The 27,366-nt window shown below is 49.1% G+C and overlaps 1 protein-coding gene across 1 annotated transcript in view; it reads left to right on the forward strand.

The window, feature by feature from the left end:
• Esrrb (estrogen related receptor beta) overlaps nt 1–27,366 on the forward strand; it is a 108,102-nt gene that overhangs the window by 30,834 nt on the left and 49,902 nt on the right. Inside the window, exon 2 of the mRNA XM_004837148.4 lies at nt 23,264–23,673. Coding sequence (XP_004837205.1) covers nt 23,264–23,673 — 410 coding nt within the window. The remainder of the gene's footprint in view (nt 1–23,263; nt 23,674–27,366) is intronic.

Below are 27,366 nucleotides of genomic sequence, written 5' to 3' on the forward strand. Positions count from 1 at the left end.
TTTTTTTTTGCAAAGTAGTAATACATAAGAGCAGTCACACTCTGAGATACAGGAGGTGACTATTATGTCACTCTTTCTCCTCTCGTCCTTGGTCTCCTACACTGCCTCTCCAGGATAGCTGCTATTTCCGGGTGTTCTGTGACTCTTGTCTTCTCACGGATTTCCCACATGCGTGCATGCACAGCTTTCTGGACCTGTCCAAGAAACCTGCAAGCCTTCAAGGGGAGCCCAGTTGTCCCCATCGGGCAGTTGGAGAAGTGGAGGCTCAGGCTGGGTTAGGTGCCCGTGGCTGGGTGGCAGAGCCAGGAACCAAAGTGTAGATGGTCTGGGTTTAAATCCTGGGTCTTCCTGTGATGTACGTATCCTTCCCAGCAAGAGGGGGCTGCTCCGAGCTAAACAGGAAACCTCTGGGGTTTCCCTTCCCCAGCTCTTCCTGTCCATCCATTTGCTCTCCCTTGGCCACTGTATACCCAAGCATCCTAAGGAGGATGGGGCACTTGCAAGGATTATTTTATTTTTTGGTACTGGGATTGAATTCACACTGAGCTCTATCCCCAGCCCCTTCTTTATTTTTTATTTTGAGACAGGGTCTCACTAATTTGCTCAGGCTGGGCTCGAACTTGTGATCCTTCCTGCCTCAGCCTCCCAGAGCACTGGGGTTACAGGTGTGAGCCACCAGGGATTCTTTCTTAAGGCCTCCTTCAGGTGGACACCCTTAATGAGCGTGGGGACAAGTGAGTTGAGTGAATCCTCACCTGCTTTATCAGGATCTTGTGGGCTCTGTCACTTCCCTACAGGGTGCCCCGGGTGGGGGGAGAGTGTTGGCAGGGCATGATGGGAAGTGAGTGTGACATCAGAATCTAGGGGCAGCATCTGGCTTCACCGAGTGAGGGCCTTGGGAGGTCTCAGTGGCATGAAAGCCTGGTACCTGATGAAAGCCCAGTACCTGGTTGGCTCTTAGTAAATACGAGTGTTGTTAGCATTACTAGCTAGATTACATGTATGTATGTATGTAAGTATGTATTTATTTTTGGTACCAGGGATTGAACTCAGGACCTTGTGCTTTCGAGGCAGGCACGGTGCCACTGAGCTAAATCCCTGGCCCAGCATATTATTCTTTTTTTGGCATATTGGGGATCGAACTTGGGACCTTGAGCTTTCAAGGCAGGCGGTGAAACCACTGAGTTAAATCCCTGGCCCACTAGATTCCCTTTAATACATTACTCACCCACTCTGTGCAAGTTGCCTTGAATATAAGGCTAGAATATAAGAGCAAAATTGTTCTATGCTATTATTTAACACCTAATGTTTAAAAAGCATAATCTTTACAGTGTAAAAGTGTGTTGTTTTCAATACAGAGTCCACCAAAAAGCATATACACAAGTCAGTAGTTTGCCATACTAATAAATGTCAGGAAGCTGATGGCCACCACTTTGAGCACCTCTTGTAACTTTAGAGGCCAAAGGTAATGTGTATTAATCCCATGATGGCTCAGTACATTTAGTATTAAAGTATTTATACAAGTGTTTCTTTTCCTGATGTATACATTTTTTGGCGGACTCTGTAGAATAGCATAATGCCAAGGTGTACCAGAGGCGCTTGGTAAATAGGATTTACCATTTTTGCTCCCTTCCCTTTACCAGCTTTCTTGGTTCATCTTTATCCTTGTTCTGAGTAATTTCTGTAAAGTGAACCAACTTTAGTTCCCTCTTAACACATTACCGAGCACCTGCTGTTTACCTGGGACTCTGCTATGTATTGGGGCACAAGGAGGAGCAGGTCATAGCCCCTGCCCTCTGTGACCCAATCATCAGATGCGGATGGGGGCCAACTGCCGTCCCAGTGGCCCCTTTGTGGCATGGGAAATGTCCACATCTCTGATACCCCATTTACCATGCTGAGCAGCGGGGCTGTCTCCCTTTCTTGGTCTTGATATTTGGAAGACATAGAGCAACCTGGCTGATGTGGTTTTAGTCTTGTGGGAGCCAGAGAGGCTGAGCTCCCTCCTTCCGCCTTCGAACCCCAAGAGCTCATTTACAGGGCTGCAGAAGGCAGTCTGCCAGACCCCCTCTTTGGCAGTGCCTGGCATACCCACTGTGCCACTTCCCACAACCCACACCCCCTGGTGACTCCCCCCAACCCCTGCCCCTTCCCTTCCCTCATCCTCCCCCAGGAAGGTTTTCTAGGGACCAGAGTGTTTCAGCCCTGGTGCTGTACTGTAAAACCCAGAATTAATAACAGCTGGATTATGGGGTGATTATTAGCTTTGCTTAAAGATTTTCCCTTTACTCAAGGATTAGCTCGGGGGTTCCTTTAAATAGCTAGCTTTGCTAATGCATTTGTATGGCAAAGAAAGGGTGACTGGGGAAAAAAGGACACCCCTGCAAAGCAGACCTTGCCTTCTAAGCCAGCCATGTAGCTTGCCAGGTGTGGTGGTACACACCTGTAACCCCAGCACTCTGGGAGGCTGAGGCAGAGCATCATAAGTTCGAGCCCAACTGTCTCAAAATAAAAAATTAAAAGGGCTGGGGGTATAACTCAGTGCAAAGGCCCTGGGATCACTCCCCAGTTCTGAAACAAAAAAACTAAGCCAGCCACGTGACATGTGAGGCTCATTCGCCTCTTGGAGCCCCAGTTTCCTTGGAGGAGGACGTGAGCAGAAGCCTCTGGCCCCAGCCCGGAGGATTGAGGCAGAGGTGCACGAGGCAGTTAGCAAAGGGCTGGCTGTGCATCAGGGTTCATGGGTCACAGAGACCCGGGTGTCCACACCTAGGCCAAGCCCTGCCCACCTCTCCATCCTGGTCTTTGCCCACACTCCCACCTGCCTTCTTCCTGGCTCTGTCACCTGCCACATATCTGCATCCCAGAATTCCCAGCGCTTCCAGTCCAGATGAGGTCTGCCGTTTCCTACCTCTGTGATTTGCCATTCCCCACCCTCCCCCACGTTGGGCTGGCTGACACCTACTTATCCTCCAAGCAAAGCAGAGACTCTGCCACCTCCAGGAAGCCTGCCCTGACCACTTCCCTTACGGAGGGCTGGACCCCTCTGCTCTGCATGTACACCCGTCGTGTCGTGGCACTTTAGAACACTTTCTCTTCCGAGGGACGTGTGGTCACTGCGCACCTGTATGTGCTGAGTCGTGGTGTGCAGCATGCGGCCATGAGCTCAGGGGCAATTGATTCAGTGTGTGGCACATGGGTGCATGTGTTTCATTGAAGCCTGTCCTGAACATGTCCTCACCAGCAGAACCTTGGAACTGGACACCAGGAGTCTGAATGAGTCTTTGTTTTTGGCAAATCACTTGGCCTGGCTTTCCTGGGCTAGGAAACAGGGTCACGATAGTTGTGCCCTCCGGGGCTGCCAGGCAGATGCAGCAGCTCCTGAGTGCCCCTCTGCACCTGCCCCAGAGCCGATCACTGAGGCCCAGAGTTCTGCCCCTGAGCCCCCCACCATCCTGCCTCCCCAGGTTGCTGAGCTTGCTCTCTCTCCTCACTCGCTCCAGTGAGCTAGGTCTTCCCCGCCCTCCCCAACCAGTCAGCACAGAAGTAATCCAATTTTACTTGATTATTAGTCACTACTTTCTGTTGCTGTTCTTTGTTGTTGTTGTTCCTTTTTTTAAAAGCATCGTGGATTTAATTGAGTTGATTGATCAGCACAGTCACTGACTGGAAGGAGGTGCTATGTAACCCTCTCCTCCCTAGCCTGTCCCTCTGTCCAGAGAGGCCCCATGCTGTCTGTCATGCTCCAGACTCAGCTGTCCCCAGGACCCGGGCCCGCAGGTGCAGCAGCATGGGGGCTGGTTGGGCTGGGGCCCTGGCCTGGCCTCATGATCTGCAGCGTATCCTTGGTCCTCTCAGGGCTGAGTCTGCAAAGAAAAAAGCAATGAGAATGTAGCTCAGTGAAAAGGTCCTGGGCTCAATCCCCAGTACCAATAAATAAATAAGTAACAAACTGTTGTAAGCTCTAGTTCACCCCGCTGTGCTGTAGAGCGTTAGACCTTGCACCTCCCATCTAACTGCCACTTATCCGTTACCCAGCCTCCCCCTCTCTTCTACTTTGCCTCTTCCTAACCTCTACTAGCTGCTACTCAGTTTTCTCCTATGAATTCAACTCTTTAGATTCCACACATGAATGGGAATATTGTATTTGTCTTTCTGTGCCTGGCTTATTTCACTTACTAAAACATTCTCCAGTCCTATCCGTGTTGGCATAAACGATGGGATTTTTTTTTTCAGTAGCTGAATAGTATATATACATATAATTGTGCATCACTAGCACATTTTCTACCTGTGCATCCACTGATGGGCATCTGGTTGATCCCATGTTTTGCTAGTGTGAATAGTCTCCAGTACACATGGAAGTCCCATATTAACTTCCTTTCCTTTGGATATATACCCAGTAATGGGATAGCTGATTTGTACCGCAGATCTTTTCTTAGGATTTTTAAAAATTTTTTTAAATTTTTTTTTTTGTGGTACCCAGGATCGAACTCAGTACCTTGTACTTGCAAGGCAGGTGAGGTGCCACTGAGCTAAATCCCCGGCTTACTTCTTTTAGCTGAGAGAGTGGTTCCCAGGGCCTTGTACATGCTAGGCAGTGCTCTATCACAGAGCTACATCCCCATCCCTTTTTACTTTTTAATTTTGAGACAAGGTCTCACTGAGTTGCCTGGGCTGGCCTCAGACTGGCAATCCTCCTGCCTCAGCCTCCCAAGTGCTGGGCTTACAGGTGTGTGCCAGCACACTTGGCGAATGTTTGTTCTTTGGTTATGGCCATTCTAATTGGTGTGAGATGGTCTCTCGTTGTGGTTTTGATATACATTTCCCTGATCATTAGTGATGTTGAGCATTCTTTCACATATGTGCTGGCCATTTGTATTCAGTATTATCTTTTGAAAAATGTCTATTTGGAGCTGAACATGGTGGTGCATGTCTATAATACCAGCACTCAGAAGGCTGAGACAGGAGGATGGTGACTGAGATCAGCCTAGACTACACTGCAAATTCAAGGCTAGCCAGAGTACAAAGCAAGACCCTGTCTTGGAAAAAGAAAAAAATGGGTGAAAAAATGTCTAGTCAAATTATTTGCCCATTTTAAGATGTATTCAGGTATTTTTTGCTGTTGAGGTTTTGCAGTTATTTTTCCCATATCTTACAAAACGATTTATTGGGATAGTCCTTGGTCTGTAGGAAAATTGCCAGCACTGCAGGGTGCCCACCTCCCCCTGATCTTTTGTTAATGGCTTACATGACCGTGACAAGTTTGTCACAGCTGAGAAACTGCCCTTGGCACATCACTGTGAGCAAAACTCTCTGCTTTCTCTGGATTTTATTGTTTCTTTGCTAATGTCCTTTCTCTCTTCTAGAATCCAATCCAGAATCCAGTGCTGCATTTAGTCCTCGTGCCTCTGCGTTTCCCTGTCTGTGACACTTCCTCAGACTGCCCTTGGTTTCCGTGACCTTGACATTTGCAGGTTGCTGGCCAGCATTCTGCTTTTGCAGTTTTCAGCTTTCTCTTTCCATTAGGACTTGTGAAGTTATGAGGCTGGCTGCACAATGTCAAGGTTGAATTTAGAACCGAGAAGTGGTAGGGGCTGGTGAGCTGGGTTCAAATCCTGGCTCTGCCCCCCAACACACTAAGCAATGTGAACAAAGAAGCCTTTGTGCCTCAGTTTCTCTGGCCTGACAGTGGAGGCTCCTCTGCAGTGAGGGCCGGAAGCACTTCTAAGTTCGGGCTCCTTTGGTTTCACCGGTCCCTGGAGGGGATCTTGTGACCCTGAAGGTGTTCACTTCTCCCAGCAGCCAGGGGTGCGTCACCATGCCCTGCTAATTATTCCAATTTTATAGGTGAAGAAAACTGAGGTTCAGAGAAGTTCAAGAACCTACTGGAGGTCACAGGGGAAGGAAGGGCAGACGGAGGACTTGAACCTGGTTCATGGGAATCAGTGCGGCCTCCGGATGGGCAGCTCAGGTGGGGCGGGGTGGAGTCTGTCTGCAGGTTTGAATGGTGGACACTCAGGACCAGAGTCCAGACAGTTAAGGACTTCGGGCTCTCTGTGTCTGATTTCAGGCCATTCAGTGCTTTATTTTGTAATGTGGATTTTTAACCCTTGAGTTACCTGTGAAATAGCATGAGCCAGTGAGCCAAAACCTCATGTCTGGGATTCAGCTTCCTTCGGGAGGCCAGTGGTCTTAGCTCCTGCAGCTGCTGTGTCTTCAGTCCTTGCTGGCAGATGGCTGGGCTGTCTGTGTTTTCTGGAAAGGGAAGTGGAACGACAGACCAGACAGCTAGGGTGGCTCTGTCAGTGACAGGAAGCCTCGGAGCTGGAGCGGAAGCCAGAGCCAGCTCTGGGCTCTTTCTACCAAGCTCAGGAGGCAACTTGTACCATTGATTCTGTTTATTTAAACCTGAAATGTAACCAGGCGTGGTGGCAAATGCTTGTAATCCCAGCACTGGGGAGGCTGAGGCAGGAGGATTGCCACAGGTTCAACCCTGTCTCAACCAAACCAAAACAAACCCCTGAAATGTAAACTCTCCCTCTGTCCTCAGCCTTGGCCTGCCTCCCACCCTGGACCCCCTAGGAGGTCAGAGGCCATGTCCTCTGGCCGTGAGGGAAGATGGCTCACCCCAGATGCTAGTGCCTCGGTGGACTGGAACTCAAGTCTCTGCCCTTCACTGTCCCTCAGAAGCCGTGTGGCCCATGTGACTCAATGTTCATGTGTCTCAGTGGCCTTTCCCTGGTGTAAAACAGCAAAGGCCACGGAGCTGTTCTGAGGAGTGAAGAAGCCTGTGTGTGCCAGCACTTTTCTCATAGTGAGTGCGCACACTGAAGGGAAACTCAGCTTTCTGTTCCCTTCTCAGAGCTTCCTGCCTGTCTTCGCACTGTGTCCTTACAACAGCAGCAAAGCAGGGTCGTACGTGGGGCCAGCTTCCCAATGCAGCAGTGAAGACACAGCGAGGTGTAAGGACATGCCCAAGGCCACTCGGGAGCAAGGGCATGGGTGGGCCTTCGGGCAGGAGGGCAGGGTCAGCATCAGCTCGAGGGCCCTGCCCAGCAGGCGCTCGTCTGGGAAGGCAGTCGGGTGCCTCTATGTCTACCCTGCTGCCCTTCCCCTCCCCAGTGGCAGCTGCCTCCCAACCACTGTGATTTCCTGGGTACTGGGGGTGGGGGCAGCTTCACCTCGCCTGCGGGGGGTGGGGGGGCAGGGGGGGAAGGCAGCCTCGGGAAGTGAAAGCTGCATTAGTGAACAGTAATTGAAATGCAAAATAACATTTTGATCGAGCCTGTGGGCTGTTTATTTATCAGATCAATAGTCAAAACACCCATCTGAGAAGACAGTGTGATAAGTGACAGCATTGCCAAGGGCAACCCTGGGACTCCAGGGCCTCCCCCAGTGGCCCAGATAAAGGAGCCTGGGTGTGACCCCATCTCTCCTTCCCTTCCTCACAGCCTGAGGTGCACCCTTGTCTTCATTTTCTTACTTTTTTTTTTTTTTTGGTGCCTGGGATCGAACTCGGGAACTTGCACTTGTGCAGCAGGCGCCGGAACCACTGAGCTAAATACCCGGCCCCCTTGTCTTCATTTTCAGTTTTGTTTTGTTTTGAGACAGTCTGTGTAATCTAATCTGGCCTTAACTTGATATGTAGCTCAACTTGGCTTCAAACTTCTGGAGATCCTCCTGACTCAGCCTCCTAAATGCTGAGATTACAAGCATGTACCACCACACCTAGCTTTCATATTCTCCTTTCACCCAGTTTACAGAGGAGACCGCTGAGGTCCACACTGCCAGGGATGGCCCTGGCGTGGCTGACAGGCCAGTGCTCACGGGAGCTGAGAGACCCTAACTGGGCACTCACTGTGTGCATGCAGTGCTACGATGTTGTTTCATTCTCAGAAAAATTCTGAGTTAAGTATTTATCTCACAGGGACTGCTGGAGCCCAGGTCTTTGTGGGTGCTGCTCCTGGGGTGCTGGCTGGCTCCTTCCCTGTCCTGTGACTGTGGCATCCCCAAAGGGGAGTCTGTGACACTGCTTTGACCCAGTAACTCTCAGACCTCCTGGTTCATTTCTCCACTGAACATGTATTATACTTACTGAGCACCTACTGTGTGCCTGCCTGCGTTCTGCACACTAGAGTAGAAAAGGAAAGAAGCCAGGGGGAGGAGGCCCTTCGTCTGGAGACACCAGTATCTCCATCACTGAGATCAGAACCGGATTCCATTTGGCTGTGGTGCAGGACCCACCTAGCCACCCAGGCTGCCTGTCAGCACAAAGAACGAAAGACTGACTTAGGGCAAGAAGAGGATGCTGGGAGCCCTAAGCACTCTCGTCATCCCTGCTGTGCTTATGCCACATATGCCGTGACTTGGGAGCAGGTGGACGTGTTGTCCCTCCTTGGGTCTGCACAGTGCCCTTTGGAGAGACCCAGTAGCAACACAGGGAAGAGTCGGGAAGGGAATCACACAGGGAGCAGAGTGAAGGTCAACTGTGTGTGGGTGTGTGTGGGGTGGGGTGGGATGGAGCAGAAGTAAGATGTGCTGAGTACGAATACCAACTCCCCACCATGAGTGTAGTCATTATACACTGTGAATGTGCACTAAAAAAAAAAAAAAAAATGGAGCCAAGCCCCTTGACTGCTGATGCTGTCCCGAGCCGCATGCGCAGAAGTACGCTGTCCAGAATGAGGCAGTGTGGGAGCTGTTCTGCTTGGTACCGGGCAGAACTGAAGAGAAGACAGAGCTGCGCCCAGTTCTGATGGCTCTGTGTAGACCGGGAGTTAGATGGGCCATTCTCAGAGGTCCCAGGGATGTTGACCCTGGAGAGGCGATGCTGTGCAGGGTGTTAGACTTCTGTCGGTCCTGAGGGTGGAGTTGTGTAAACTGTAACTGGAAGCCCAGAGAAGACATACTTTAGCTCTTCACAAAACTTCCTCCCTGCTTCCTTCCTTCCTGTGTTTGTTTGTTCGATTTGCGGTGCTGGGGATGGAACTCAGGGCTGCACTTGTGCAAGGCAAGAGCTCTACCGAGCTGCTCTCTCAGCCTGCAGAGCACTTTGAAACAGTCTGAGTGGTCTGGCAGTCCATGTCTCTGGGGTCCTTGAGGGGCAGCATTCACTCTTCTGGGCTGCAGTGGGAAGGGTCACAGTGGGATCATTAGAGGACTTCCAGGTCCTGTCCTGCCCCTCCACCTCCCTAGTACTGTATCATACCATCTGGTGGTTAACCTGCTGTGCAGTGAGCTTTGGTGATTTACAGGCAGATGTTTACTTTGTTCACATGGTAACATTTTGAGGGTGTTGGCAGGAGCCTTTCCATCAGATGATTAGGGGGCTGGGCTCCTTTGAGTGTGACTTGGTGATCTCCAAAGAGTCTCTTTCTAGATGGCCTGTGCATAGGGGACAGAGGAGAAGGGGAGAAGCAGAAGAGTGCTTGTGGGAGATTTTTGTGGCCTAGATAGGGGAGTGGCTTTTATCCCTTTGCCTATGTTCTTTTGGCCAAGATCCAGTCATGTGGCCACATCTAGCTGTGGGGGTGACTGGGAAATGTAGTCTTTTTGGTTTCTGGCAAGAAAGTAAAATGGAGAGCTCATGGCTGTTTTGGCTACTTTATCATGTTTCATTGACTCTGTGACATCATCTACTGTGTAAGACACCAATATTGGGCCAGGTGTGGTGCCACACAATTGTAATCCCAGCTACTCAGGAGACTGAGGCAGGAGGATTACAAGTTTGAGGCCATCCTGGCCAATTTTGTGAGACCTTACTCAAAATAATAAAAATGGGTGAGAATATAATTTAGCACTCTCTGGGTTCAATCTCTAGCACCACCCCCCCACACACATACATACACAAAGATGACATTATTTAGGGGACTATTATACTATGACCTACTGTCCATTTCAGAGGTAGTCAGAATGTGAAAAAAGCATGCAGTCTTGAGTCTAGCATCCCCAGGACTAGGACAGCACTGAGTGCTAAGTGGACAGTAGATATTTAAAGACTAGTAGTGGAACGAGGGCTGGAGGGAGCAGATGTGGTGGCCTCTGAGCTGTTCTTTGAGGGTCTTATGTGAGCTGAGGCTCAGGGAATAAGGTAGAGCTTGCTCGCTTGAGGGGAGAGGCTGCTGGTGCTCAGGAGCCGGCAAGGGCAGTGACCGCCTCCCAGGACTCTGCCTCTGACCCTTGTTCTCTGCTGCCAGCTCCGATATTCTTCTCTCTCACTGCACTTTGGTGGGATGTGTGACCTTGCTCAGCTCTCGAGCTCTGCATCTTGCTGCTTCTGTCCCTGAAGAGGTAGCCCCAACACCAGAAACCTCATGGGAGACACTCTGCAGCCTCACCTGGGTCAGGTGCCCACCCGTGGGTCAGTCCACTTGGACTGCGGGTGGATGCCTGTAAGAATATGGCACACCCTGTGGGAGCATTGTGTGTGTGTGTGTGTGTGTGTGTGTGTGAGAGAGAGAGAGAGAGAGTTCACAAGAGGGAGCAGAGTGCCTGGAAGTCAGCTCTAGAAGTACCTGATTAAGGGGCCCCTTTATCTGAAAATGAACTTTCTCAGCAGTAGTCAAAACAGCGAGGCAAGTGCATGGTTAAAGGAGTGGATGCATGGATGGATGGATGACAGACAGGAGAAGACAGTCTTCGTTGATGTAGGAGTGAACTTTTTAGATACTACAAATGGAAAGTGTCTCCATATTATCAAATGGGAATGCTAGAAACGATTGCCAAGATTCACTTAGTACTTAATGCATTCCAGACACTGTTCTAGACTCTTCGTTTTAATTTGCTAATTCTCAAGACCACCCTGCAAGATGAGTGCTATAATTCTCGTCCTCATTTTACAGATGAGGAGAATGGACACCGAGAAGTGAAATAACAGTTTATGAGAGGCAGAACTGGGACTCAAAGCCAGGCAGTCCAGCCCTGACCCCTAAGCTTGACTGCCCAGTGCCCTGGCTCTTAGGAGAATCCCTTTGACTGGAGAGTCTGTTCAGTGACAATAGGTGGGATGTTTACTCCGCATCCCTGCTTGATGCAGAGTGGAAATCAAAACAGACTAAGATAAACTCACTGATGTCAGATCTCCAATAAAGACTGAAAGGGAGAATGTAAGAGGTAGATTCTGAATATTTTGTTTGTTTTCGAGGCAGGGTCTTGCTGTGTAGCCCAGGCTGGCCTTGATCTCACAGCCATCCTCCTAGGCTAAGGTAAGAGCCACCAGGTTCCTCTGGGCCCTGTGTGAGAGCACTTGACAGAGGAGACCCAAGTGAGGGCCGAGGTTTCAAACCTGCAACAGTGGCCACCAGCCTGGAACCTCCTGGCTGTTGCAGGGCAGCCATCATCTTCCTGCCTAGACAGAACTGCTCTCTTCTCATTATGATGGATGCAGCCTGGAAAACCATGGATAAAAAGCCCTGATTGAAAGACACTAATTACCCATCATTATTTTCCATGCCGTAATTTGTATGGAGCGAGATTTCCATCAGTTGTCTGGGATCAGCCTGGTTTTGACTAATCTTTCTGACGACAAGATGCTTAATTACAGATCTTTGCCTGAGCGCCAGCACACGCAGCGGGAGGCAGGCAGGCTTTCTGAAGCCACTGGGGTCATTTTGCAGCTGAGGTCCCAGAGGGCCCAGGGGCAGACGGAGTGTTAAGAAATTATTCCTGAGGGGACCACATAAAATCAAGCCATGGCAGCAGCGTGGCCCGGGAGGGTGGCGGGTAGGCAGGTCCTCAGCTCTCTTCTACGAAACCTCTTCAGCCACCTCCAGCCAGCCTGGCTCTCTAGGCAGTGACTGAGCAAGTCACTTTGCTTTTCAGGGCTTTAATTCCCTCATCCGAAAGTCACCAAGGAAGGAAGGCAGTTGGATTTCTAAGAACTTAGGACTCACTGATGCCAGCTGTGTGGCTGTGTCTGTTGAGAAAAATGTTACCTAGTATTGAAAGATACACACGTAGGCAAGATTCCAACCACACAGGAGTGGTGCAGAGTTCATCTGTTAAACAGGCAATTTAGACTACTTAGGGGAGGGTTGGTTTAAAGTAATGAAATTATTTTATTTTACTTTTGAGAGAGGGTCTCACTGTGTAGGCCAGGCTGGTCTTGAACTCGTTATGTAGCCCAGGCTGCACACATTCTGGTGGTGATGCAGTTGATGGTTGCTCATTTTGCATCTACTAAGCAAATTCATTTCAGCGCTCTTTTTCTTTTCCCTGGTATTGGGCATTGAACCTAGGGGCTTCTTCACAAAGAGCAATTAATGAAATTTCTGAGTTTAAGAAAAATGCTACCAGGCCTAATGGCAAACACCTGTAATCCCTGCTTCTCTAGGAGGGTGAGGCAAGAGGATCAAAAATTCAAACCCAGCCTAGGGAAACTTGATGAGACCTGTCTTAAAATAAAAAGGGCTGGGGAGGCAACATAGTACTCCCTGGGTGTAATTCCCAGTACTGGGGTGGGGGGGGCAATATAATTGATGGATCAGTGCATAGAATTGGATTCATCATGATCTTTAGTTCATAACATGCCTCATAACTGCCTGTTCTCCTCCCCTCTGCCTCCCTCCCTCCCTCTTTCTCATGTAACAAATGCCCTTAAATCTACGTCCAACAGGGAAGCTGGGACTGTGGTAGCAGCTCACATCTAGCCACATGGTCCCAGCCTTCTGCATTTTTCACTACTGTTTTTTTTTCATTAACTTTATTTTGGTACATTTTAGGTATAAAATACAGTTACATTCATCATTGGGATCTTGTACCATTACATGAGTCTCTTGGTTCTTATTTTTTTTCCCCCTCCCTTGCCCTCCCTTCACCCCCTCCACCATTCCCTATTTGCAAAGACCTTGTTTATCTTTTTTTCCTCTTCTCAAATTTTTTCCATTCCCTTCTTTCCCTTCCCCTACCCCTCCCAATTCCCCTGCTCTTTTAGACCTTTTCTTCCTGTTACACAATATCAGTTATACATTTTTAAAATTACAATATTAAGATCTAGGAGACATTACCACAGATTTTACAGAATTTAAAAGGATATAGAAAGGATATTACAAAAATGTTTTTTGAAATAAATTTGACAACTTCTAAGAAGTACCTTGGAAGACAAATTAATGAAACTAACTCTGGAGGAAATATAAAATTTGAATAGCACCTATTAAAGAAAGTATATTCCTAGCTTGAAAACCTACCTATATGACAACAGCAGGCTCATAAACATTTTAACTGATAAATTATATCAAACAAAGCAGAAAAAAGAAGGAACACTTCTCCTCTCATTTTAGGAACTCAACATTGTGCTAATCCTAAAACTGAATAAAGATAATAGAAGAAAAAAGTATGAACATAGATAGAAATTTGTTTAACAAAACAAACTATTAGAAGTCAGATCTGGCAGTATGTAGAAAATGGTTTTGTTATAGGGATGGCAGTGTTGGTTCAGCATTGGAAGATCCACCCCCAAAAGTCATCATTTTAACAGAGGAAAGGAAAAAGCCATATGATCCTGTCACTAGTTGGAGGAAAAGTATTGGACTAAATTCCACAGCTGTTCATGGTAAAAGCTATCAGGAGACTAGAAGTAGAACAGAACCTTCTCAACAGATTAAAGACATGTACTCCATACTTCCAGCGAGAATGCCTCATATGAATGGAGAAGATACAATGCTTTCTCCTTGAGGTGGGGAACAAGGGCAGATATGCTTACTCTTTATCTGTCATTAAACTTTGAAACCTAGTCCCCACCAAAATAGTCTGGCAATAAAATGACACAACTAGGATAGGATTGGCATGGCAGAAGCAAAATCTTTATATGTAGATGAAATGATCATCTACAGAGAAAATACTAAGAAATCTCTAGGAGCCCCTAGAACTTGTACTTGAATTTAGCAGGATTAGAAAACACACAGTATATATAAAAATTCAGGTCTGTGTATACTTGCTATAAATGAAGAATTGGATATTGAAATTTAAAAGTTATGTAGGAGTACAAAGGACCTAGAAAAGTTAAAAACAAAAACAGTGTTGTAAGACGTTTAGTACCTAATTTTAAGACTTCTTCTAAAGCTACAGTAATCAAGGCAGTGTTGATGTAAGGAAAGACATATAGATCATTGGAATAGAACAGAGAATCTAGAACTAGAACCACACATATATGGTCCACTGAGTTTTGAAAGATTATTTAACATTAGCATTTTATAGAATATAAACTCAATTCAAGAGCCAAGGAAGAGATAGTGTTTTCAGCAAATGGCACCAGAACACCTGGTATCCGTATATAAAAAATTAACCTCAACCCTTTTTTTCTATACATGAAAAGAACTTGAAGGGATCTATGAACCTAAATAAGAAAGCCTAAAAGTATAAAACTTTAAGAAGAAATTATAAGGGAAAATATTTATGAATTCAGGGTAGGCAAGAACTACCTAGGATACAAAAAACATGATGTATAAAAGAAAAAAATTGATAAATGAGATTCCATCAAAATTTAGAACTTTAAATGACATCATTAAAATGAAAAGTAGTCCTTAAACAGACCATATTTACAGTGCATATAACCTATGACTAGAATATATAAAGAATTCTTAGAGCTCATTAATAAACAACCCAATTAAAATGTAGATGTAAGAAGATGATAAATAGCCAGTGTAGCACAAGGAATGGTGTGCAACTCTAGAATCAGAAAAATACTAATCAGTACAGTAATAAGATTGAATTATACACTCATTAGGGAGATGAAGTGAAAAGTTTTAAAAGCCTTGTCCTGACTTTTTCTTTTTGTTGGATTCTCCCCCTTTGCATTTAATTTGTCATGCCCAATGGATTCATTGTGCTGGGTTTCCTGGGGTTGTGATCCTCATTGTCTTTTCCTAGGGTATTGTCTAAAATCTTTTGGAGTGCCAGTTTAGTATTCATGAAGTTCCTGAGGTGCTCTTTATCATGAAAGTATCTTATTTCTCCATCAATTTTGAAAGATAGTTTTGCAGAATACATCAATCTGGGTTGGAGGCTGTTTTCCTTTAGGGCTTGAAATACATCACTCCAAGTTCTTCTTGCCTTGAGGGTTTGCATTGAGAAGTCTGCTGTGATTCTGATGGGCTTTCCTTTGTATGTGATTTGTTTCTTTTCTCTCACTGCTTGTAGAATTTTGTTCTTGTTGGATTTCTGGAATCCTAACTATTATATGCTTATGTGTAGATTTTTTTTTGATTAAGTCTAGCTGGAGTCCTATATGCCTCCCTTATCTGTATGTCAAGTTCTTTTCCCCTGCTTGGGAAGTTTTCTGCCATCACTTCTGTGAACCGTTTTTTTATGTCGTCTGCACTCTCTCCTCTTTCTTCATTGACTCCAATCAGTCTTATGTTATTCTTCTTTGCATCGTCTAGCAGCTGCTGGATTGATTTCTCGTGTTCCCTTACAATTTTAAAGCAATTTTTCTTTTCCTCCTCACTAATTGCAATCTTATCTTCTATATGTGAAATTCTATCCTCACATTGGTTCATTCTGCTGCGCAAACTTTCAATGGAGTTTTTAATCTCTTGGGAATCTGTATCTGTTTTATGGATTCCATTTGTTTCCTATGGTGGGATTCCATCATGTTCCTCAGATCCTCTATTTTTTTATCTGTGTCCTCTCTAGATTTATTAATCATGTCTTGCACCATGAGCAAAATCTTTGCTATTATCTGAGTAATTATTTCTGATTTCATTTTTCCCAGATCCTCTTTTGTTGCCAGTTCAGAGAGTCCAGGTGGTTGAGTATCAGATTGTTCCATCTCCTTTCTCTTTGAGGTTGCTGTAGGTGATCTGGAAGTCTGTTTTTGAGGCTTGTTTATGTGTCTTCTCATTTCCATGGGGGGGGGTGCTTCTGTTGCCCACATGGCTCACCTTCTCTGCCCTAGGAGCTTGGGATGGCAGCAGGGGAGCTTCCTTCCAGGTTCTGGGACTGGCTCAGCTTCTCTGCCCTAGGAGCTTGGGATGGTGGTGGGGGAGCTTCTTTCTGGGTGCTGGGACCGGCTGAGCTTCTCTGCCCTTCACTATTGTTTTTAAAAGCAGTTTAGCTGCATTACTTCCAGGTGCCTGAAGGGTGATTTGTACCAAAGCCTTGCAGGAGGATTGAGGATCTGAGGATTTGCTTTAATGAATGGCACCATGGCCCCTGGTTAGCAAATTAATTATTGAAATGTACATAAGAGGCTCTCAAGTGTTCAGAAGCCATTTTTCTTCTGTAGAGTGGCTTCCCAATTGAGGCTTGTTTATCCTCTTAATTTGCCTCACCAGCCCCTTTCTGTCCTGGTCCCTGGCAAGTTCCTTGCACAATGATCCTCAGCTGTAGATCTAGGGAGCTCAGATGAGGTGAGGAATCTGCTGGCTTTTCTGGAAGGTTTCTTAGGAGAATCCCAAGAGCAGCCAACACCCACTGAATGCCAGCTTGGGACCAGCACTGTCCTAAACCTTCACCTGAATTGGGTTATGCTCAGAGGCCCCCTGGGAAGGAAGGGGTGTGAGCAAACCCATTGTATAGATGAGTACCATGAGGCACAGAGAGCGTGACCTGGCTACTCAATGCCAACAGTAATATAGGAGGGGCAGAACTGGCACATGTGATGCCCAATTGCAGGCTCTCAACCATTAAGTGACCCAGATGCTTGGCCTTGCTCTCATGAGTGGCCTGGAGCAGAGAGCTAAAGAGGGCCCTGGGGTGGTGGTTCTGTGTGACCCGGATTCTCGTGTGTGGTGGGAAGACTCCACTCCAAACAGGAAAGCCAGCAGACTGGAGCTTTCCTCTGTCCCACCTGAGCACAGCAGGCCACCTCAAGGGGTTCCATCCTTGGGATTCCAGCTTAGAAACCTATGATTGCTGATACCCAAGAATTCCTCTTCCCCTCAGGATCCCTTCAGCAGTAGGGGTTTCATTCAGAACATCGGAGATTCTGCTGTTCTCCCTGCTAGGGGAAACTTCAACCTTTGTCCAGCAGAGGCAGGGACCCCCTTCCCCAGCAAACTCCTCCATCCCTGGGTGTCAGGTCTCTCTGGGAACAGGACTTCAGCTTGGTCATGGAGAGGCTGAAGCAGAGCCAGGTGGGTGCAAGAGGGAGGCCCTGTTTCATTATGATGAAACTGAGGCCAGGGAAGCGCTTTGCTGAGCTCCAGGTACCAGATGGATGAAAGGGAAAATGGTGCCTCCAGGGGCTTCAACCACTGCTGATTGCTCTTTCAAAGGCTGCTTAGATGGGTGTCTGTCCCCTCCCCAAAGAGTCAGTAGCCATTGGGGTTGGGGACTGGTTCCCAGCCAGCCTCACCTCCTCCTCCCAGAGCACAAATGTCAGCCGCCTGACACCCTCGTGCCAAGGCTGCTCTCTTCCTGGGCCTCCCCTTGGCCACCCATCCCATGGCCACTTCTGGTGACCTGTTTTTTGAGAGGGATTCTCACTTCATTGCCTAGGCTGGTCTCAACCTCTTGGGTTCATGCGATTCTCCCATTGCAGCCTGCAACCTCCCAGAGTAGCTGGGACCAGAGAGACATGTGCCACGTGCCCACCTACCTGTGAAATCTGTGTGCCAGCTTCTCAGGCCCTGACCCAGCATTCTGGCTCCTTCCTCCTGCTGCAACTCAGCCTCCACCTGTGGAAACCCCACATACATGGTCTTCATTTCCCCCCAGGTCCTCCCTTTCTGATCACTCCCTCACTCCAGGGGCTTTGTGTTCCGGCCCTCGGTTCCTGCACCCCTTGTACCATCCTCTTCCCTCTTCCTGCCAAGTCAGGGGTGCCCGGGTGGGGGCCCTCTCACTTGGTGATGCCCAGGAAGGTTTTGGTTTTCATATCTGGGTGGGTATGCTGCTGGCATCTGGCGGGTCAGGGGAAGGCAGGGATGCTTCCGCACATCCTGCAGTGCAAAGTTCAGCCTCCACACCGAAGACTCACCCAGCACCAAACGTCAATCATGCCAGGGCTAAGAATCCCTGCTCGCAGCTGCTGGAGACCACCAGGGTCCCCTGGCAGAGTTGCCCCTACAGAGCCTGGTAAACCAGCATGCCCCTCGTCTCTGCTCTTCCTGCTTTGTTGCAAACCTTCCTTTTCCTAGGCCTCCTGCCCTTGGGCCTCTGCCTTCAGTCTGCCTTCCCCTTCTTGCAGCTACTAAGAGGCTGAGTGGAGGCAAGAGTGGGTATGCATGAGGGGGATAAGGGGACCCCTCCAGACTGCCCATCTGCAAGGCCAGCCTTCCCTTCCCCTCTTACCATGGCAGCTTATTTCTCTATCTGTATTCCAGATACCTCCCAGGCTCCTACCAGATCCACCGTGGCTTCCTTTACCCCAGTGTACTCCCTCTTGAAGCCCCAAAGAATCACAGTCAGGTTGCCCAGAACAAAACCAGACAGACTCATCCCTGCAGACTTCTGGGCCCCACCCACAGAAGCACTTGCTCAGAACCTGGCAGGAGGGCCAGGCCCAGCAGTTGAAGTACAGTTTGAGAGAAGCTGACATTGATATTCTGTATCTCCAGTCTTCTCATCCCGATTTTGATCTTTACCATGAGCTTTTTGGTTTTGTAGATACTAGGGATTGAACCCAGCTACATCCCCAGCTCTTTCTAATGTTTTTATTTTGAGACGGTCTCACTGAGTCACTAAATAGCTCAGGCTGGGCTTGAACTTTCAGTCTTCCTGTCTTAGCCATCACAATGCTGGGATTACAGGTGTATGTCACTGCGCCTGACTTGCCATTAGCAATTTAACTTTGAGTGATTGTGCACAAATTGAGCACTCTTAGTCTAAAAATATGAAATCCCAAATTCTCCAAAATACGAAACTTATGGTTTACTGTATACAAGCTTTGTTACATGGACAAAAGTACTAAAAATATTCGTAGAGGGATGTAACTCAGGGCTAGAGCGCTTGCCTGCACATAACCAAGACCCTGGATATGATCCCTAGCACAGAAAAAAGAATTTACCTTTAGGCAGCTTGATATATAAGGTGTCACCTAAATGGGTTCTGTGTTTAGCCTTGGGCCCCATCCCCAAGACATTTCATTATGCTCATGCAAATATTCCAGAATCTGATAAAATGTGAACTCCCAAACCCTTCTGGTCCCACGTACTTCAGATAAGGGATACTCAACCTGTAATTCTACTTTGGGGAGATAAAAGGGAGTGATTAAGATTGATAATGATACTGGATCAGAAGGTGGAATCAGGATTGTTCAGGGCAAAATGAAAAGTATGAACACCATCATTTTTTTCTGTATTAGAGATGGAACCCAAGAATGCTCTACCACTGAGCTATATCCTCAACCCTTTTTTATTATTAATGCTTAATTTCAATATAGGGTCTCAATCAGTTGGCCAAGCTGGCCTTAAACTTGGAATCCTCCTGCCTCAGCCTTCCAGGTAGCTGAGATTACACGTGTGGGCCATCATGCCCAGCAGATACTATCATTTTTAAATACCTTAAATTTCTTCCACTCTCAGCACATTCCCTCCTCTTCAAAGAAGCAAAGAATGACCAACAATAACAACAAAAGCAACCCTTCCGGCACCCACACCAAATCCAGAAGGGCCTGAATGTAGACAAAGTAGATGATGTCACAGAAGGTGTGCAAACACACCCCCACCGTGCCCCTTCTCCACCCTGGTGGCTGAACTTCTTGAAAGAATTGTGTGCATTCACTACACACATTCCCTGAGTATCCCTACCTGTTAAGACCCTATGCGGGCATCCTGCCATCCCCTCTCTGCCAAGTGCAGTGGCCACTGGGCGCCTTCCTCCTTCACAGGACCTTACAGAGCATGAAGACTGTGTCTTGGGGTGGTAAAGATGAGGCTCAGGCCTGGGGTTGGGGAGACAGTAAAGCAAGGAGCCCCAATCTGCAGCCAGACAACACTGATTGGGAGCCCAGCTTCGGCGGTCACTCAGGTGACTTGAACAAGCTTTGTCCTCCCGCTCAGCTCTTCAGTGAGGATGACAGCACTGGGGGTGGACAGGTTTCGAGGAGTCAATAAGATGGCAGTAAACAAAAGCCAGCATGAGGCTGGGACTTGAGAGTGGCAGCTCATGTCACCCAGCCTTGGAACAGAGGGGTAGGAGGAGGCTCTGGTGAGTGAAAAAAGCAAGCAGACGAGCCTGGCAGAAATTTGGGACACAGAAATGAAGCCATGGCGAATGGGTTCTCCATACACTCTGCAAGTGTGAATGGACAAGTGAGCAAGTGCAGCAAGCCCAGAGGGGTGCCAGGTATCCACATGGTACCCACATGGCTCTGCCTGGTGCACTGTGTACTTGGTTTGCTCAATATCTTGTCCCTCTGAGAGTCTGACCTTCAGGCCTTGTGCCGTTCCTGACCGCTCCCCATTATCCGCCAGCACTTGGCGCATGGTATGTGCCCCAAATATGTGCCCGCTGTCTCTGGCAAAGGCACGTTTGTGGGGCCTGAGTAACAGTCCCGGAAATGAGAATGCTAAAGGGATGACATCTTCAGGCCCCCCTCAGCCGGCACTCAGGCACCCAGTTAGCAGCCGGCTTCCTGTGCCAGCTCTGACTGTGGCCAGGATCCAGTGTGCTTCCTTTTCAGTCCTACACTCCAGCCAGGACTTGAGTGGGGGACCCGGACACTGCAAGCTGCTTTGGGGACTTCTGAGCCAAGAAGGAGGGGCAGGTTGGGAGAGCAAGGTTTGGGGACACAGACACCAGCCCTCCTGGGGGTGCTTCAGGCTTGGGTGAGCTGGGGGCTGGAGAGGCAGTTGGGGAAACAGGCCTGCCCTGTCCTGGGAGAGGCTGTGCTTAGTCTGCTTTGCCTGGGGTAAATGCTTCTGTACCTCCAGGGAGAGACTGAAGTGAGGGACAAATGGTACATGCTGACTCAGTAGGACCTGCGGTCCTGACGGTTTGTGTCAGGTGTATCTCCTGAGATCTCGGGAGCCCCGAAGACTGAGGAATGCTGGGTGGAGGCCTGGGTCTTTGAGCTCAGGCTCAGCTGGTTTCCAGGGGTCCTGCAAGGCTCCTGTGCAGAGCAGAGCCTAAGCTGGCTGTGGGGGTGCAGACCTGTATCCCAGCATGGGCTGAGGCTGGAGATTCAAGAGCATGTGGTCAGCTGTCCTTGGCCTGCCCAGAGAAGAGGGGAGCTGGGCAGAGCCCAAAGTGCACCCAGGCTTCTCTGGATGGGCTTCTTCTTGGAGACACACCTCTGGTGACTGGTTCGGTGGTGAGTGGCCTTACCCAGAGAGGCCTAAAAGGGCCCCAAAGAAACCCTCAGCTGGAGAAGCCTCTGCCAATGCAGGGGAGATTGGGGGCCGGCAGGGGTGTCTCAGTCTCAGAGGACTGGGACATTCCATTGGGAAGGCTGCATTCCGAATTCCAGGGGGTTGTAAACTCAGAGGAGCCTTAGGTGGCCTTTTATCTTGGTATCTGCAGCTCCCAGCTTCTGATTAGAACCCCATGGGGCAAGCGTTCTCTGTCTCTGGACACATTCAAGTGCAGCGAGGGGTGTGCTGTCCATCAGAGGGACCCTGGATCGAAGAGGCCTCTCCATCGGAAGGTCACACAGACACATCTGAGGGCTGGTTTGGTGTGTGGCCAAGGACAGTGATGAGGGGTGGCTCTGTGGGGTAATGAGGCAGCCCCTTCCCTAGGGAGTGGCCAGTCTTTTCATTTTGGGGCTGCTCAGAAAGGGGGGCTACCAGGCAAAGTAGCACTGCCTCTGGGCATCACTGAGCCCCTCCTTCCTGCCCGGGAGTCTTCATCAACAGGGCTCTGCTAGCAGCATGTCCACCTTCTGTGTTCTCGGACACGTGCCCCTCAGGTGTCAGGCATCATTCCCTCTTGGCTCCACAGAGAGGCTCAGACAGTGGGGCCACCTGTCCAGGTCACACAGCCCAGCCCTGGATCCGACAGACCAGCCCTGGCTTCCTCACTCAGATCCCAGTCTCACCGGTGAGGTGTTCTGCAGCTGGGCTCCTTCGAGCACACACCTTCATCTCCCGCTGTGAGCCCAGAGGCTTTGAGTCCCTGCCCAGGGAGGGAAGGTCCACACTCCTTCTGGAAGCTGGGTTGTGGGAGGAGCACACCCTTGTCCTCCTGTCCTCGGCCTGGGAGGCTTGGAGAGGAGCGGATTTCAGTTGTCAGAAACGTTGTTATCATGCAGTGGTCCTGCCATATTGGGAAGGCTCCTGGCCTGCTGGTGAAGCAGGGAGTCTTTGAGTTTAAGCTCCAGCATAAGGGCGGGGGTGTGGCCCAGTGGCAGAGCACTTGCCCAACATGCACCAGGCCCTGAGTTTGATCCCTAGTACTGAAAAACAAACAAAACTTTAGGCTAAAAATAGTTGGGGTCTGGGCATAGTTGCACATACCTACAGTTGCCAGGTACTCAGGAGGCTGAGGCAGCAGGATTAGAAATGGAGAGAGGGGGTCAGGGAGCCTCCTTCCGGATGTGCCCTCCATTACCAAGTCTGGACCAGAGGCAAAACCCAGAGGGCAGCCACTCTGGCTGGTGCCTCTGCCTCAGGCTGCCCCTCTTGCCCTGACCAGATGCCTTAGCACCCCAGTTCTGGTTTTGGTGACATTAAGGGACCGAGGGAAGCACAAACTTGGCTTGTTTCATAAAGCGGCCACCGTCATGTAGGAAGGACCCTGAGAAATGGGTTATTATGTCCTACCAAGAATGCCTGATCCAGGGCTTCGCACACTGGGACAGTTAAATTGTAACCAATTTGTACTGCTTTTTTTTTTTTTTTTTGGTACCTGGGATCGAACTCGGGACCTTGCGATTTCCAGGCAGGTGGCAGAATCACTGAGCTAAATCCTCAGCCCTATGTACTGTATTGTTGGGCAGGAAGGTTGGCCAGTCTCTCCCTCGCACCGCCATACTGGGGATTTGAGCCCAGGCCCTTGGCACTGAGCTACATCTCCAGCCCTTTTTATTTTGAGACAGTCTCATTAGTTGCCCAGGTGGTACTCAAACTTGTGAACCTCTTGCTTCAGCTTTCCAAAGTGCTGGCGTTACAGGTGTGCCCCACCATACCCAGTTTATGATGGCCAACATTTAGCCTGAATCGTTAGCATCTGGTGACACCTTCAAGCCAGTAGTTCACAAAGTTGGAGGGTGCCTGATCAAAACAGTGTATTTGAGGACTCAGGGAGTTCTGGGGCTGATGGCAGAAGCTTGCTCTGGGTTGTACCACTTGGCTTTCTGGACTAGAGCCCCGCCCCTCTAGCGCCCGCCCCCGGCGTTCCGCCCCGCCCCGCCCCACCCACTGACCCTGCCCTGTGTCCACAGGCTGCTGAACAGGATGTCCGCAGACGACCGGCACCTGGGCTCCAGCTGTGGCTCCTTCATCAAGACCGAGCCGTCCAGCCCATCCTCGGGCATTGATGCCCTCAGCCACCACAGCCCCAGCGGCTCGTCGGACGCCAGCGGCGGCTTTGGCCTGGCCCTGGGCACCCACGCCAACGGGCTGGACTCGCCGCCTATGTTCCCAGGCGCGGGGCTGGGAGGCACCCCGTGCCGCAAGAGCTACGAGGACTGTGGCAGCGGCATCATGGAGGACTCGGCCATCAAGTGCGAGTACATGCTCAACGCCATCCCCAAGCGCCTGTGCCTCGTGTGCGGGGACATTGCCTCTGGCTACCACTATGGCGTGGCCTCCTGCGAGGCCTGCAAGGCCTTCTTCAAGAGAACCATCCAAGGTGAGTGGTGGGCAGCGCAGGCCCGGGTCGGGCCGGGTGGGGACGCCTGACTTTCCAGGGAGCGGCCAGGTCTGTGACCCTGGGAGCAAAGGTTCCAAGGGCCCCTTCTTATGCCTCAGGGGTCCTCATGTCTGGGACTCCAGGCAAGGACTCTCTGAGGCTTGCACCCCAGAAACCACAAAGAAAACCTACACAAATGCTTAGCCATGGGCGCCTGATCTGTATGGCAAGCGCTGTCCGATGTGTACCTCCCCAAAAGCTCAGTTTTCTGGAAAAAAAATAGCATCATTGCCCTGCCATTCCAGACCTGTGAAACGTAAAGGGTTCCCTTACTTTGGTTCTGTTGTTGTTGTTTCTTTGATTTTTGTTTTTTTGAGACAGGCTCTCACTGTGTAGTTCAGGCTGGCCTTGAACTCACTCTGTAGCCCAGGTTGTTGGCCTTGAGCTCACTGCAGTCCTCGGGCCTCAGCCTCCGGAGTGCTGGGATTATAGGCGTGTGCCACCACACCCAGCACTGGCTTTGTTTTTAATCTTTTAATTGCACAAGTGAGACAGTGACTATTTTCTCTTGATAAAAGACTCTTGGCTTGTGTGAGTCAGGGCAGGACCACCGTTCTGGGATCCCAGTGGGCCTATCTTTGGGGCTTTTGGGATACATCTGCATATCAGCTGAGTCACAGATCAGCTGAGTCCAGCAGATGGCCGTGGGGGTGGCTGCCTCTTTGTAGGTGGGGTGAGTCATTCTGATACATGTATGGGTCCCTGTGCACTGGGCCACAGGTGCCACAGGTTGGATGGGGGACTGCCTTCCTAGGGTGGCTCCAGGTTTCTGACTCAGGGAGCTGGGACTGCTGTGACTGACATGGCCGCGGGGCCTCAGGCCCGGGGCTGAGCCCTTCTGTTCATTCAGCCCAGTTGCCTGTTGAGCACTTACTAAGTACCAGGCTTTGTTCAAGGTTCTGATGGCCCAGACAGACAAGTGTCCTGGCTCAAGCAGGTAGTTGAGAGCATGAGGCCCTCCCACTGGGACAGCAGATAAGGAGATCCAGGGGACCCGCTCTGCCCCCGTCAGATCCCCTCTGGTCACCAGGGACAACTCCCCACCCCCACCCTTTCCCTTTTTGGAAGAGGCAGGCTGAGCTTCCCTGAGATGCTTGTATTGGTTCCTTCATTAAATATTTACCTGTTGAACTTTCTTCAGATGGCAATCTGTTAAACCAGCTGCTGGCATAAGGATTGGGTGTGTTTCCAGTTCTGCAGTAGTAGTTGGGATGAAGAGAAACAAGGGCTAACACCCCATCCCTGCTTCTAGGTCAGACAGTTTCGTGCACTGCCTTTTAGCTGACGTGCTGCCTTGGTTTCTCTTTGTGCTTCAGCTTCTCCATCTGTGAAGTGGGATAGCCTTCCTACCTCACTTAAACCTGCTAGGACTAAATGAGATAACACATATAAAGCACTTAGGATGTTCCCTGCCACCTGAGAAGTGCTAAATAAATGTTTACAATGATTATTTTTACTTTAACAGTGTCACTTAAGTCATTCCCTAAGACAACAGAAATGTAACTTGTTTGGGTTTTCAGAACAAGATTTTTAGCCGGGCATGGTAGTGCATACCTGTAATTTCAGCACCTGAGAAGCGGAGGCAGGAGGATTGCCATAAGTTCGAGGCCAGCCTGGGATATGTAGAGTTAAAGGCCAGCTCCTTCTGCCTCTTCCCAAGTGCAAGAATTACAGGTATGTGCCACCATGCCCGGCTTGAGAACAAGCTTTTAAAACCTACATACATTTAAATAAAGCCAGGCATAGTAACACATGCGTAATCCCAGCACTAGGGAGGCTGAGGCAGGAGGATCACAAGTTTGAGACCAGACAGGACTACATAGAGAAACCTTGTCTCAAAAACAAAACAAAAAACCAAAACAAAGTCCATAAAACTACATGTATTTAAATAAAACGACAGAATTACTATTTTGATATAACAAATTAGGTTATTTTAGCTATTTTAGTTATATAATGTTTATTTTTGAATGAGCCCTTCACAAAATAAAAGTAAAAATTCATACACAATGAAAGATTAAAAGCAAGTTTTCCTACCACCCCCATCTTAGTTCACTTACCTAGTCTACAAGGAGCCCTGTTACCAACTGCACCCAGCAAACACGTGCTCACTACCTTCTGTTCGCTGCGGTAATTTCCAGGACACCATGATGGCCTTGTCCTGGTCCTTGCCAGAGTGTTTTTTTAGTGGTAGATTTGAACCCAGGGCCTCTCACCTGCTAGGTACTTGCTAGCTTACATCCCCTGTGCCTGGGGGCAGCCCAGGGGTCCCTATGCTTGAAACGTACACTGTGTCAATTGTGTCTTCTATTTGACCCAGGAGAAATGTTTAAACTAGCCAAAGTTACTGACACAGCAGCGTTTTTCTGCCTAACTTGGGAAGGGTTCTTGACAAGGCTGTCATTATTTTGGATACATGGAGATCACTTTTTAGAATGTTGCATTTTAGAAGACAGTCGTGTTTTTCTTCTCTCCATACTGTTCCGAAGTGGGGCTGGAGGGTTCCAGGTCAAGGATTTTGAAAGCAGAAGCAAGTGTGTGTAGACCCAGGAGCCCCCACTGCATCCTCACCAGGGCCAAGTGGCTGGAAATGTTCTCAGCAAGTCTGGAGCCCACACAAAGATTCTGTAAATAGCCTTAATTATTTGCTTCCACGAATAGGATATTAATCGCTTCGTAGAAGTCCAAAGACAAACAACAGCTATCCTGCAGGGAACAGAACTGGCCGGGGGGGCCCCCCCCTTTCTCACAAGAAGAGGTCTACCTTACTACTACAAAGAGGGTTCTCTGAGGAGCAGGGAAAAACAAACTCCGAGGCAGATGGAGTCCTCTCACTGGGTCATTAACTTTCTGGTTTTGTTCTCACAAAGATTTTGACTTTGTTGTTTCTAATAGAAAAGTTGGAAGATGGGAAAAGTATAAAGAGGAAGATCGAACCTGAAATTGGACAACCACAGAGACACGCTAGGAACTGAGTGGGCAGCTATTGAGCCCCTGCTCTGAGTAAGGTTCAAGAGGGGACGGGAGAGATGGGAGCAGGGGTCCTGTCTCCAGAAAGCTGGAAACCCATGCTTAATTCCCTGGGAGTCTCAGGCTCAGCTCTAGGCTCCCAGCTGGAGCACAGGCTTCTGGGCCCCTCTCTGTGGAGGAGAATATTCAACCATTTTTCTTTTTCCAAAGCACAGTGGGGGAGGGGGGCAGTGGTAGTAGGTGGTGGTGATCATCAAACCTAGGGCTTCACCAGGAGCTACGTCCTCAGCCCCCCAGCCTTTATTAACTGGAGCAAGCTCTTGGCCTTGGCCAGAGGGCTTTAGTCCTGGAATGCTCCATTCCTCTGTATCAGTTCGCCCTCCTGCTCCCATCTGGCCTCCCCACTTACCTCCTCCCAGTCGGCTCCTTCCAGTGCTGTACTGGAAAGGGACGGGAGTTGGTATAGACCAGGATGTCGTGATAGACTTGGGAGGGAAGCCCTCAGATTCCCAGTCCTTGACGAATACTTAGCGCTCGCTGTGTGCTTGGTTGGAGCCAAGAGGGGGGCAGATACTTGTACTGTGCAGATAGGGAGGAGAGAGAGGAGGGAAACAAATCCAGGCTATTTATTTATTTATGGCTTTTTGAGATAGGATCTTGCTATAT

Source organism: Heterocephalus glaber, unplaced genomic scaffold, assembly GCF_053883595.1.
Source record: "Heterocephalus glaber isolate CG9 unplaced genomic scaffold, H.glaber_assembly_v1.0 deba00001608, whole genome shotgun sequence".
Lineage (NCBI taxonomy): Eukaryota > Metazoa > Chordata > Mammalia > Rodentia > Bathyergidae > Heterocephalus > Heterocephalus glaber.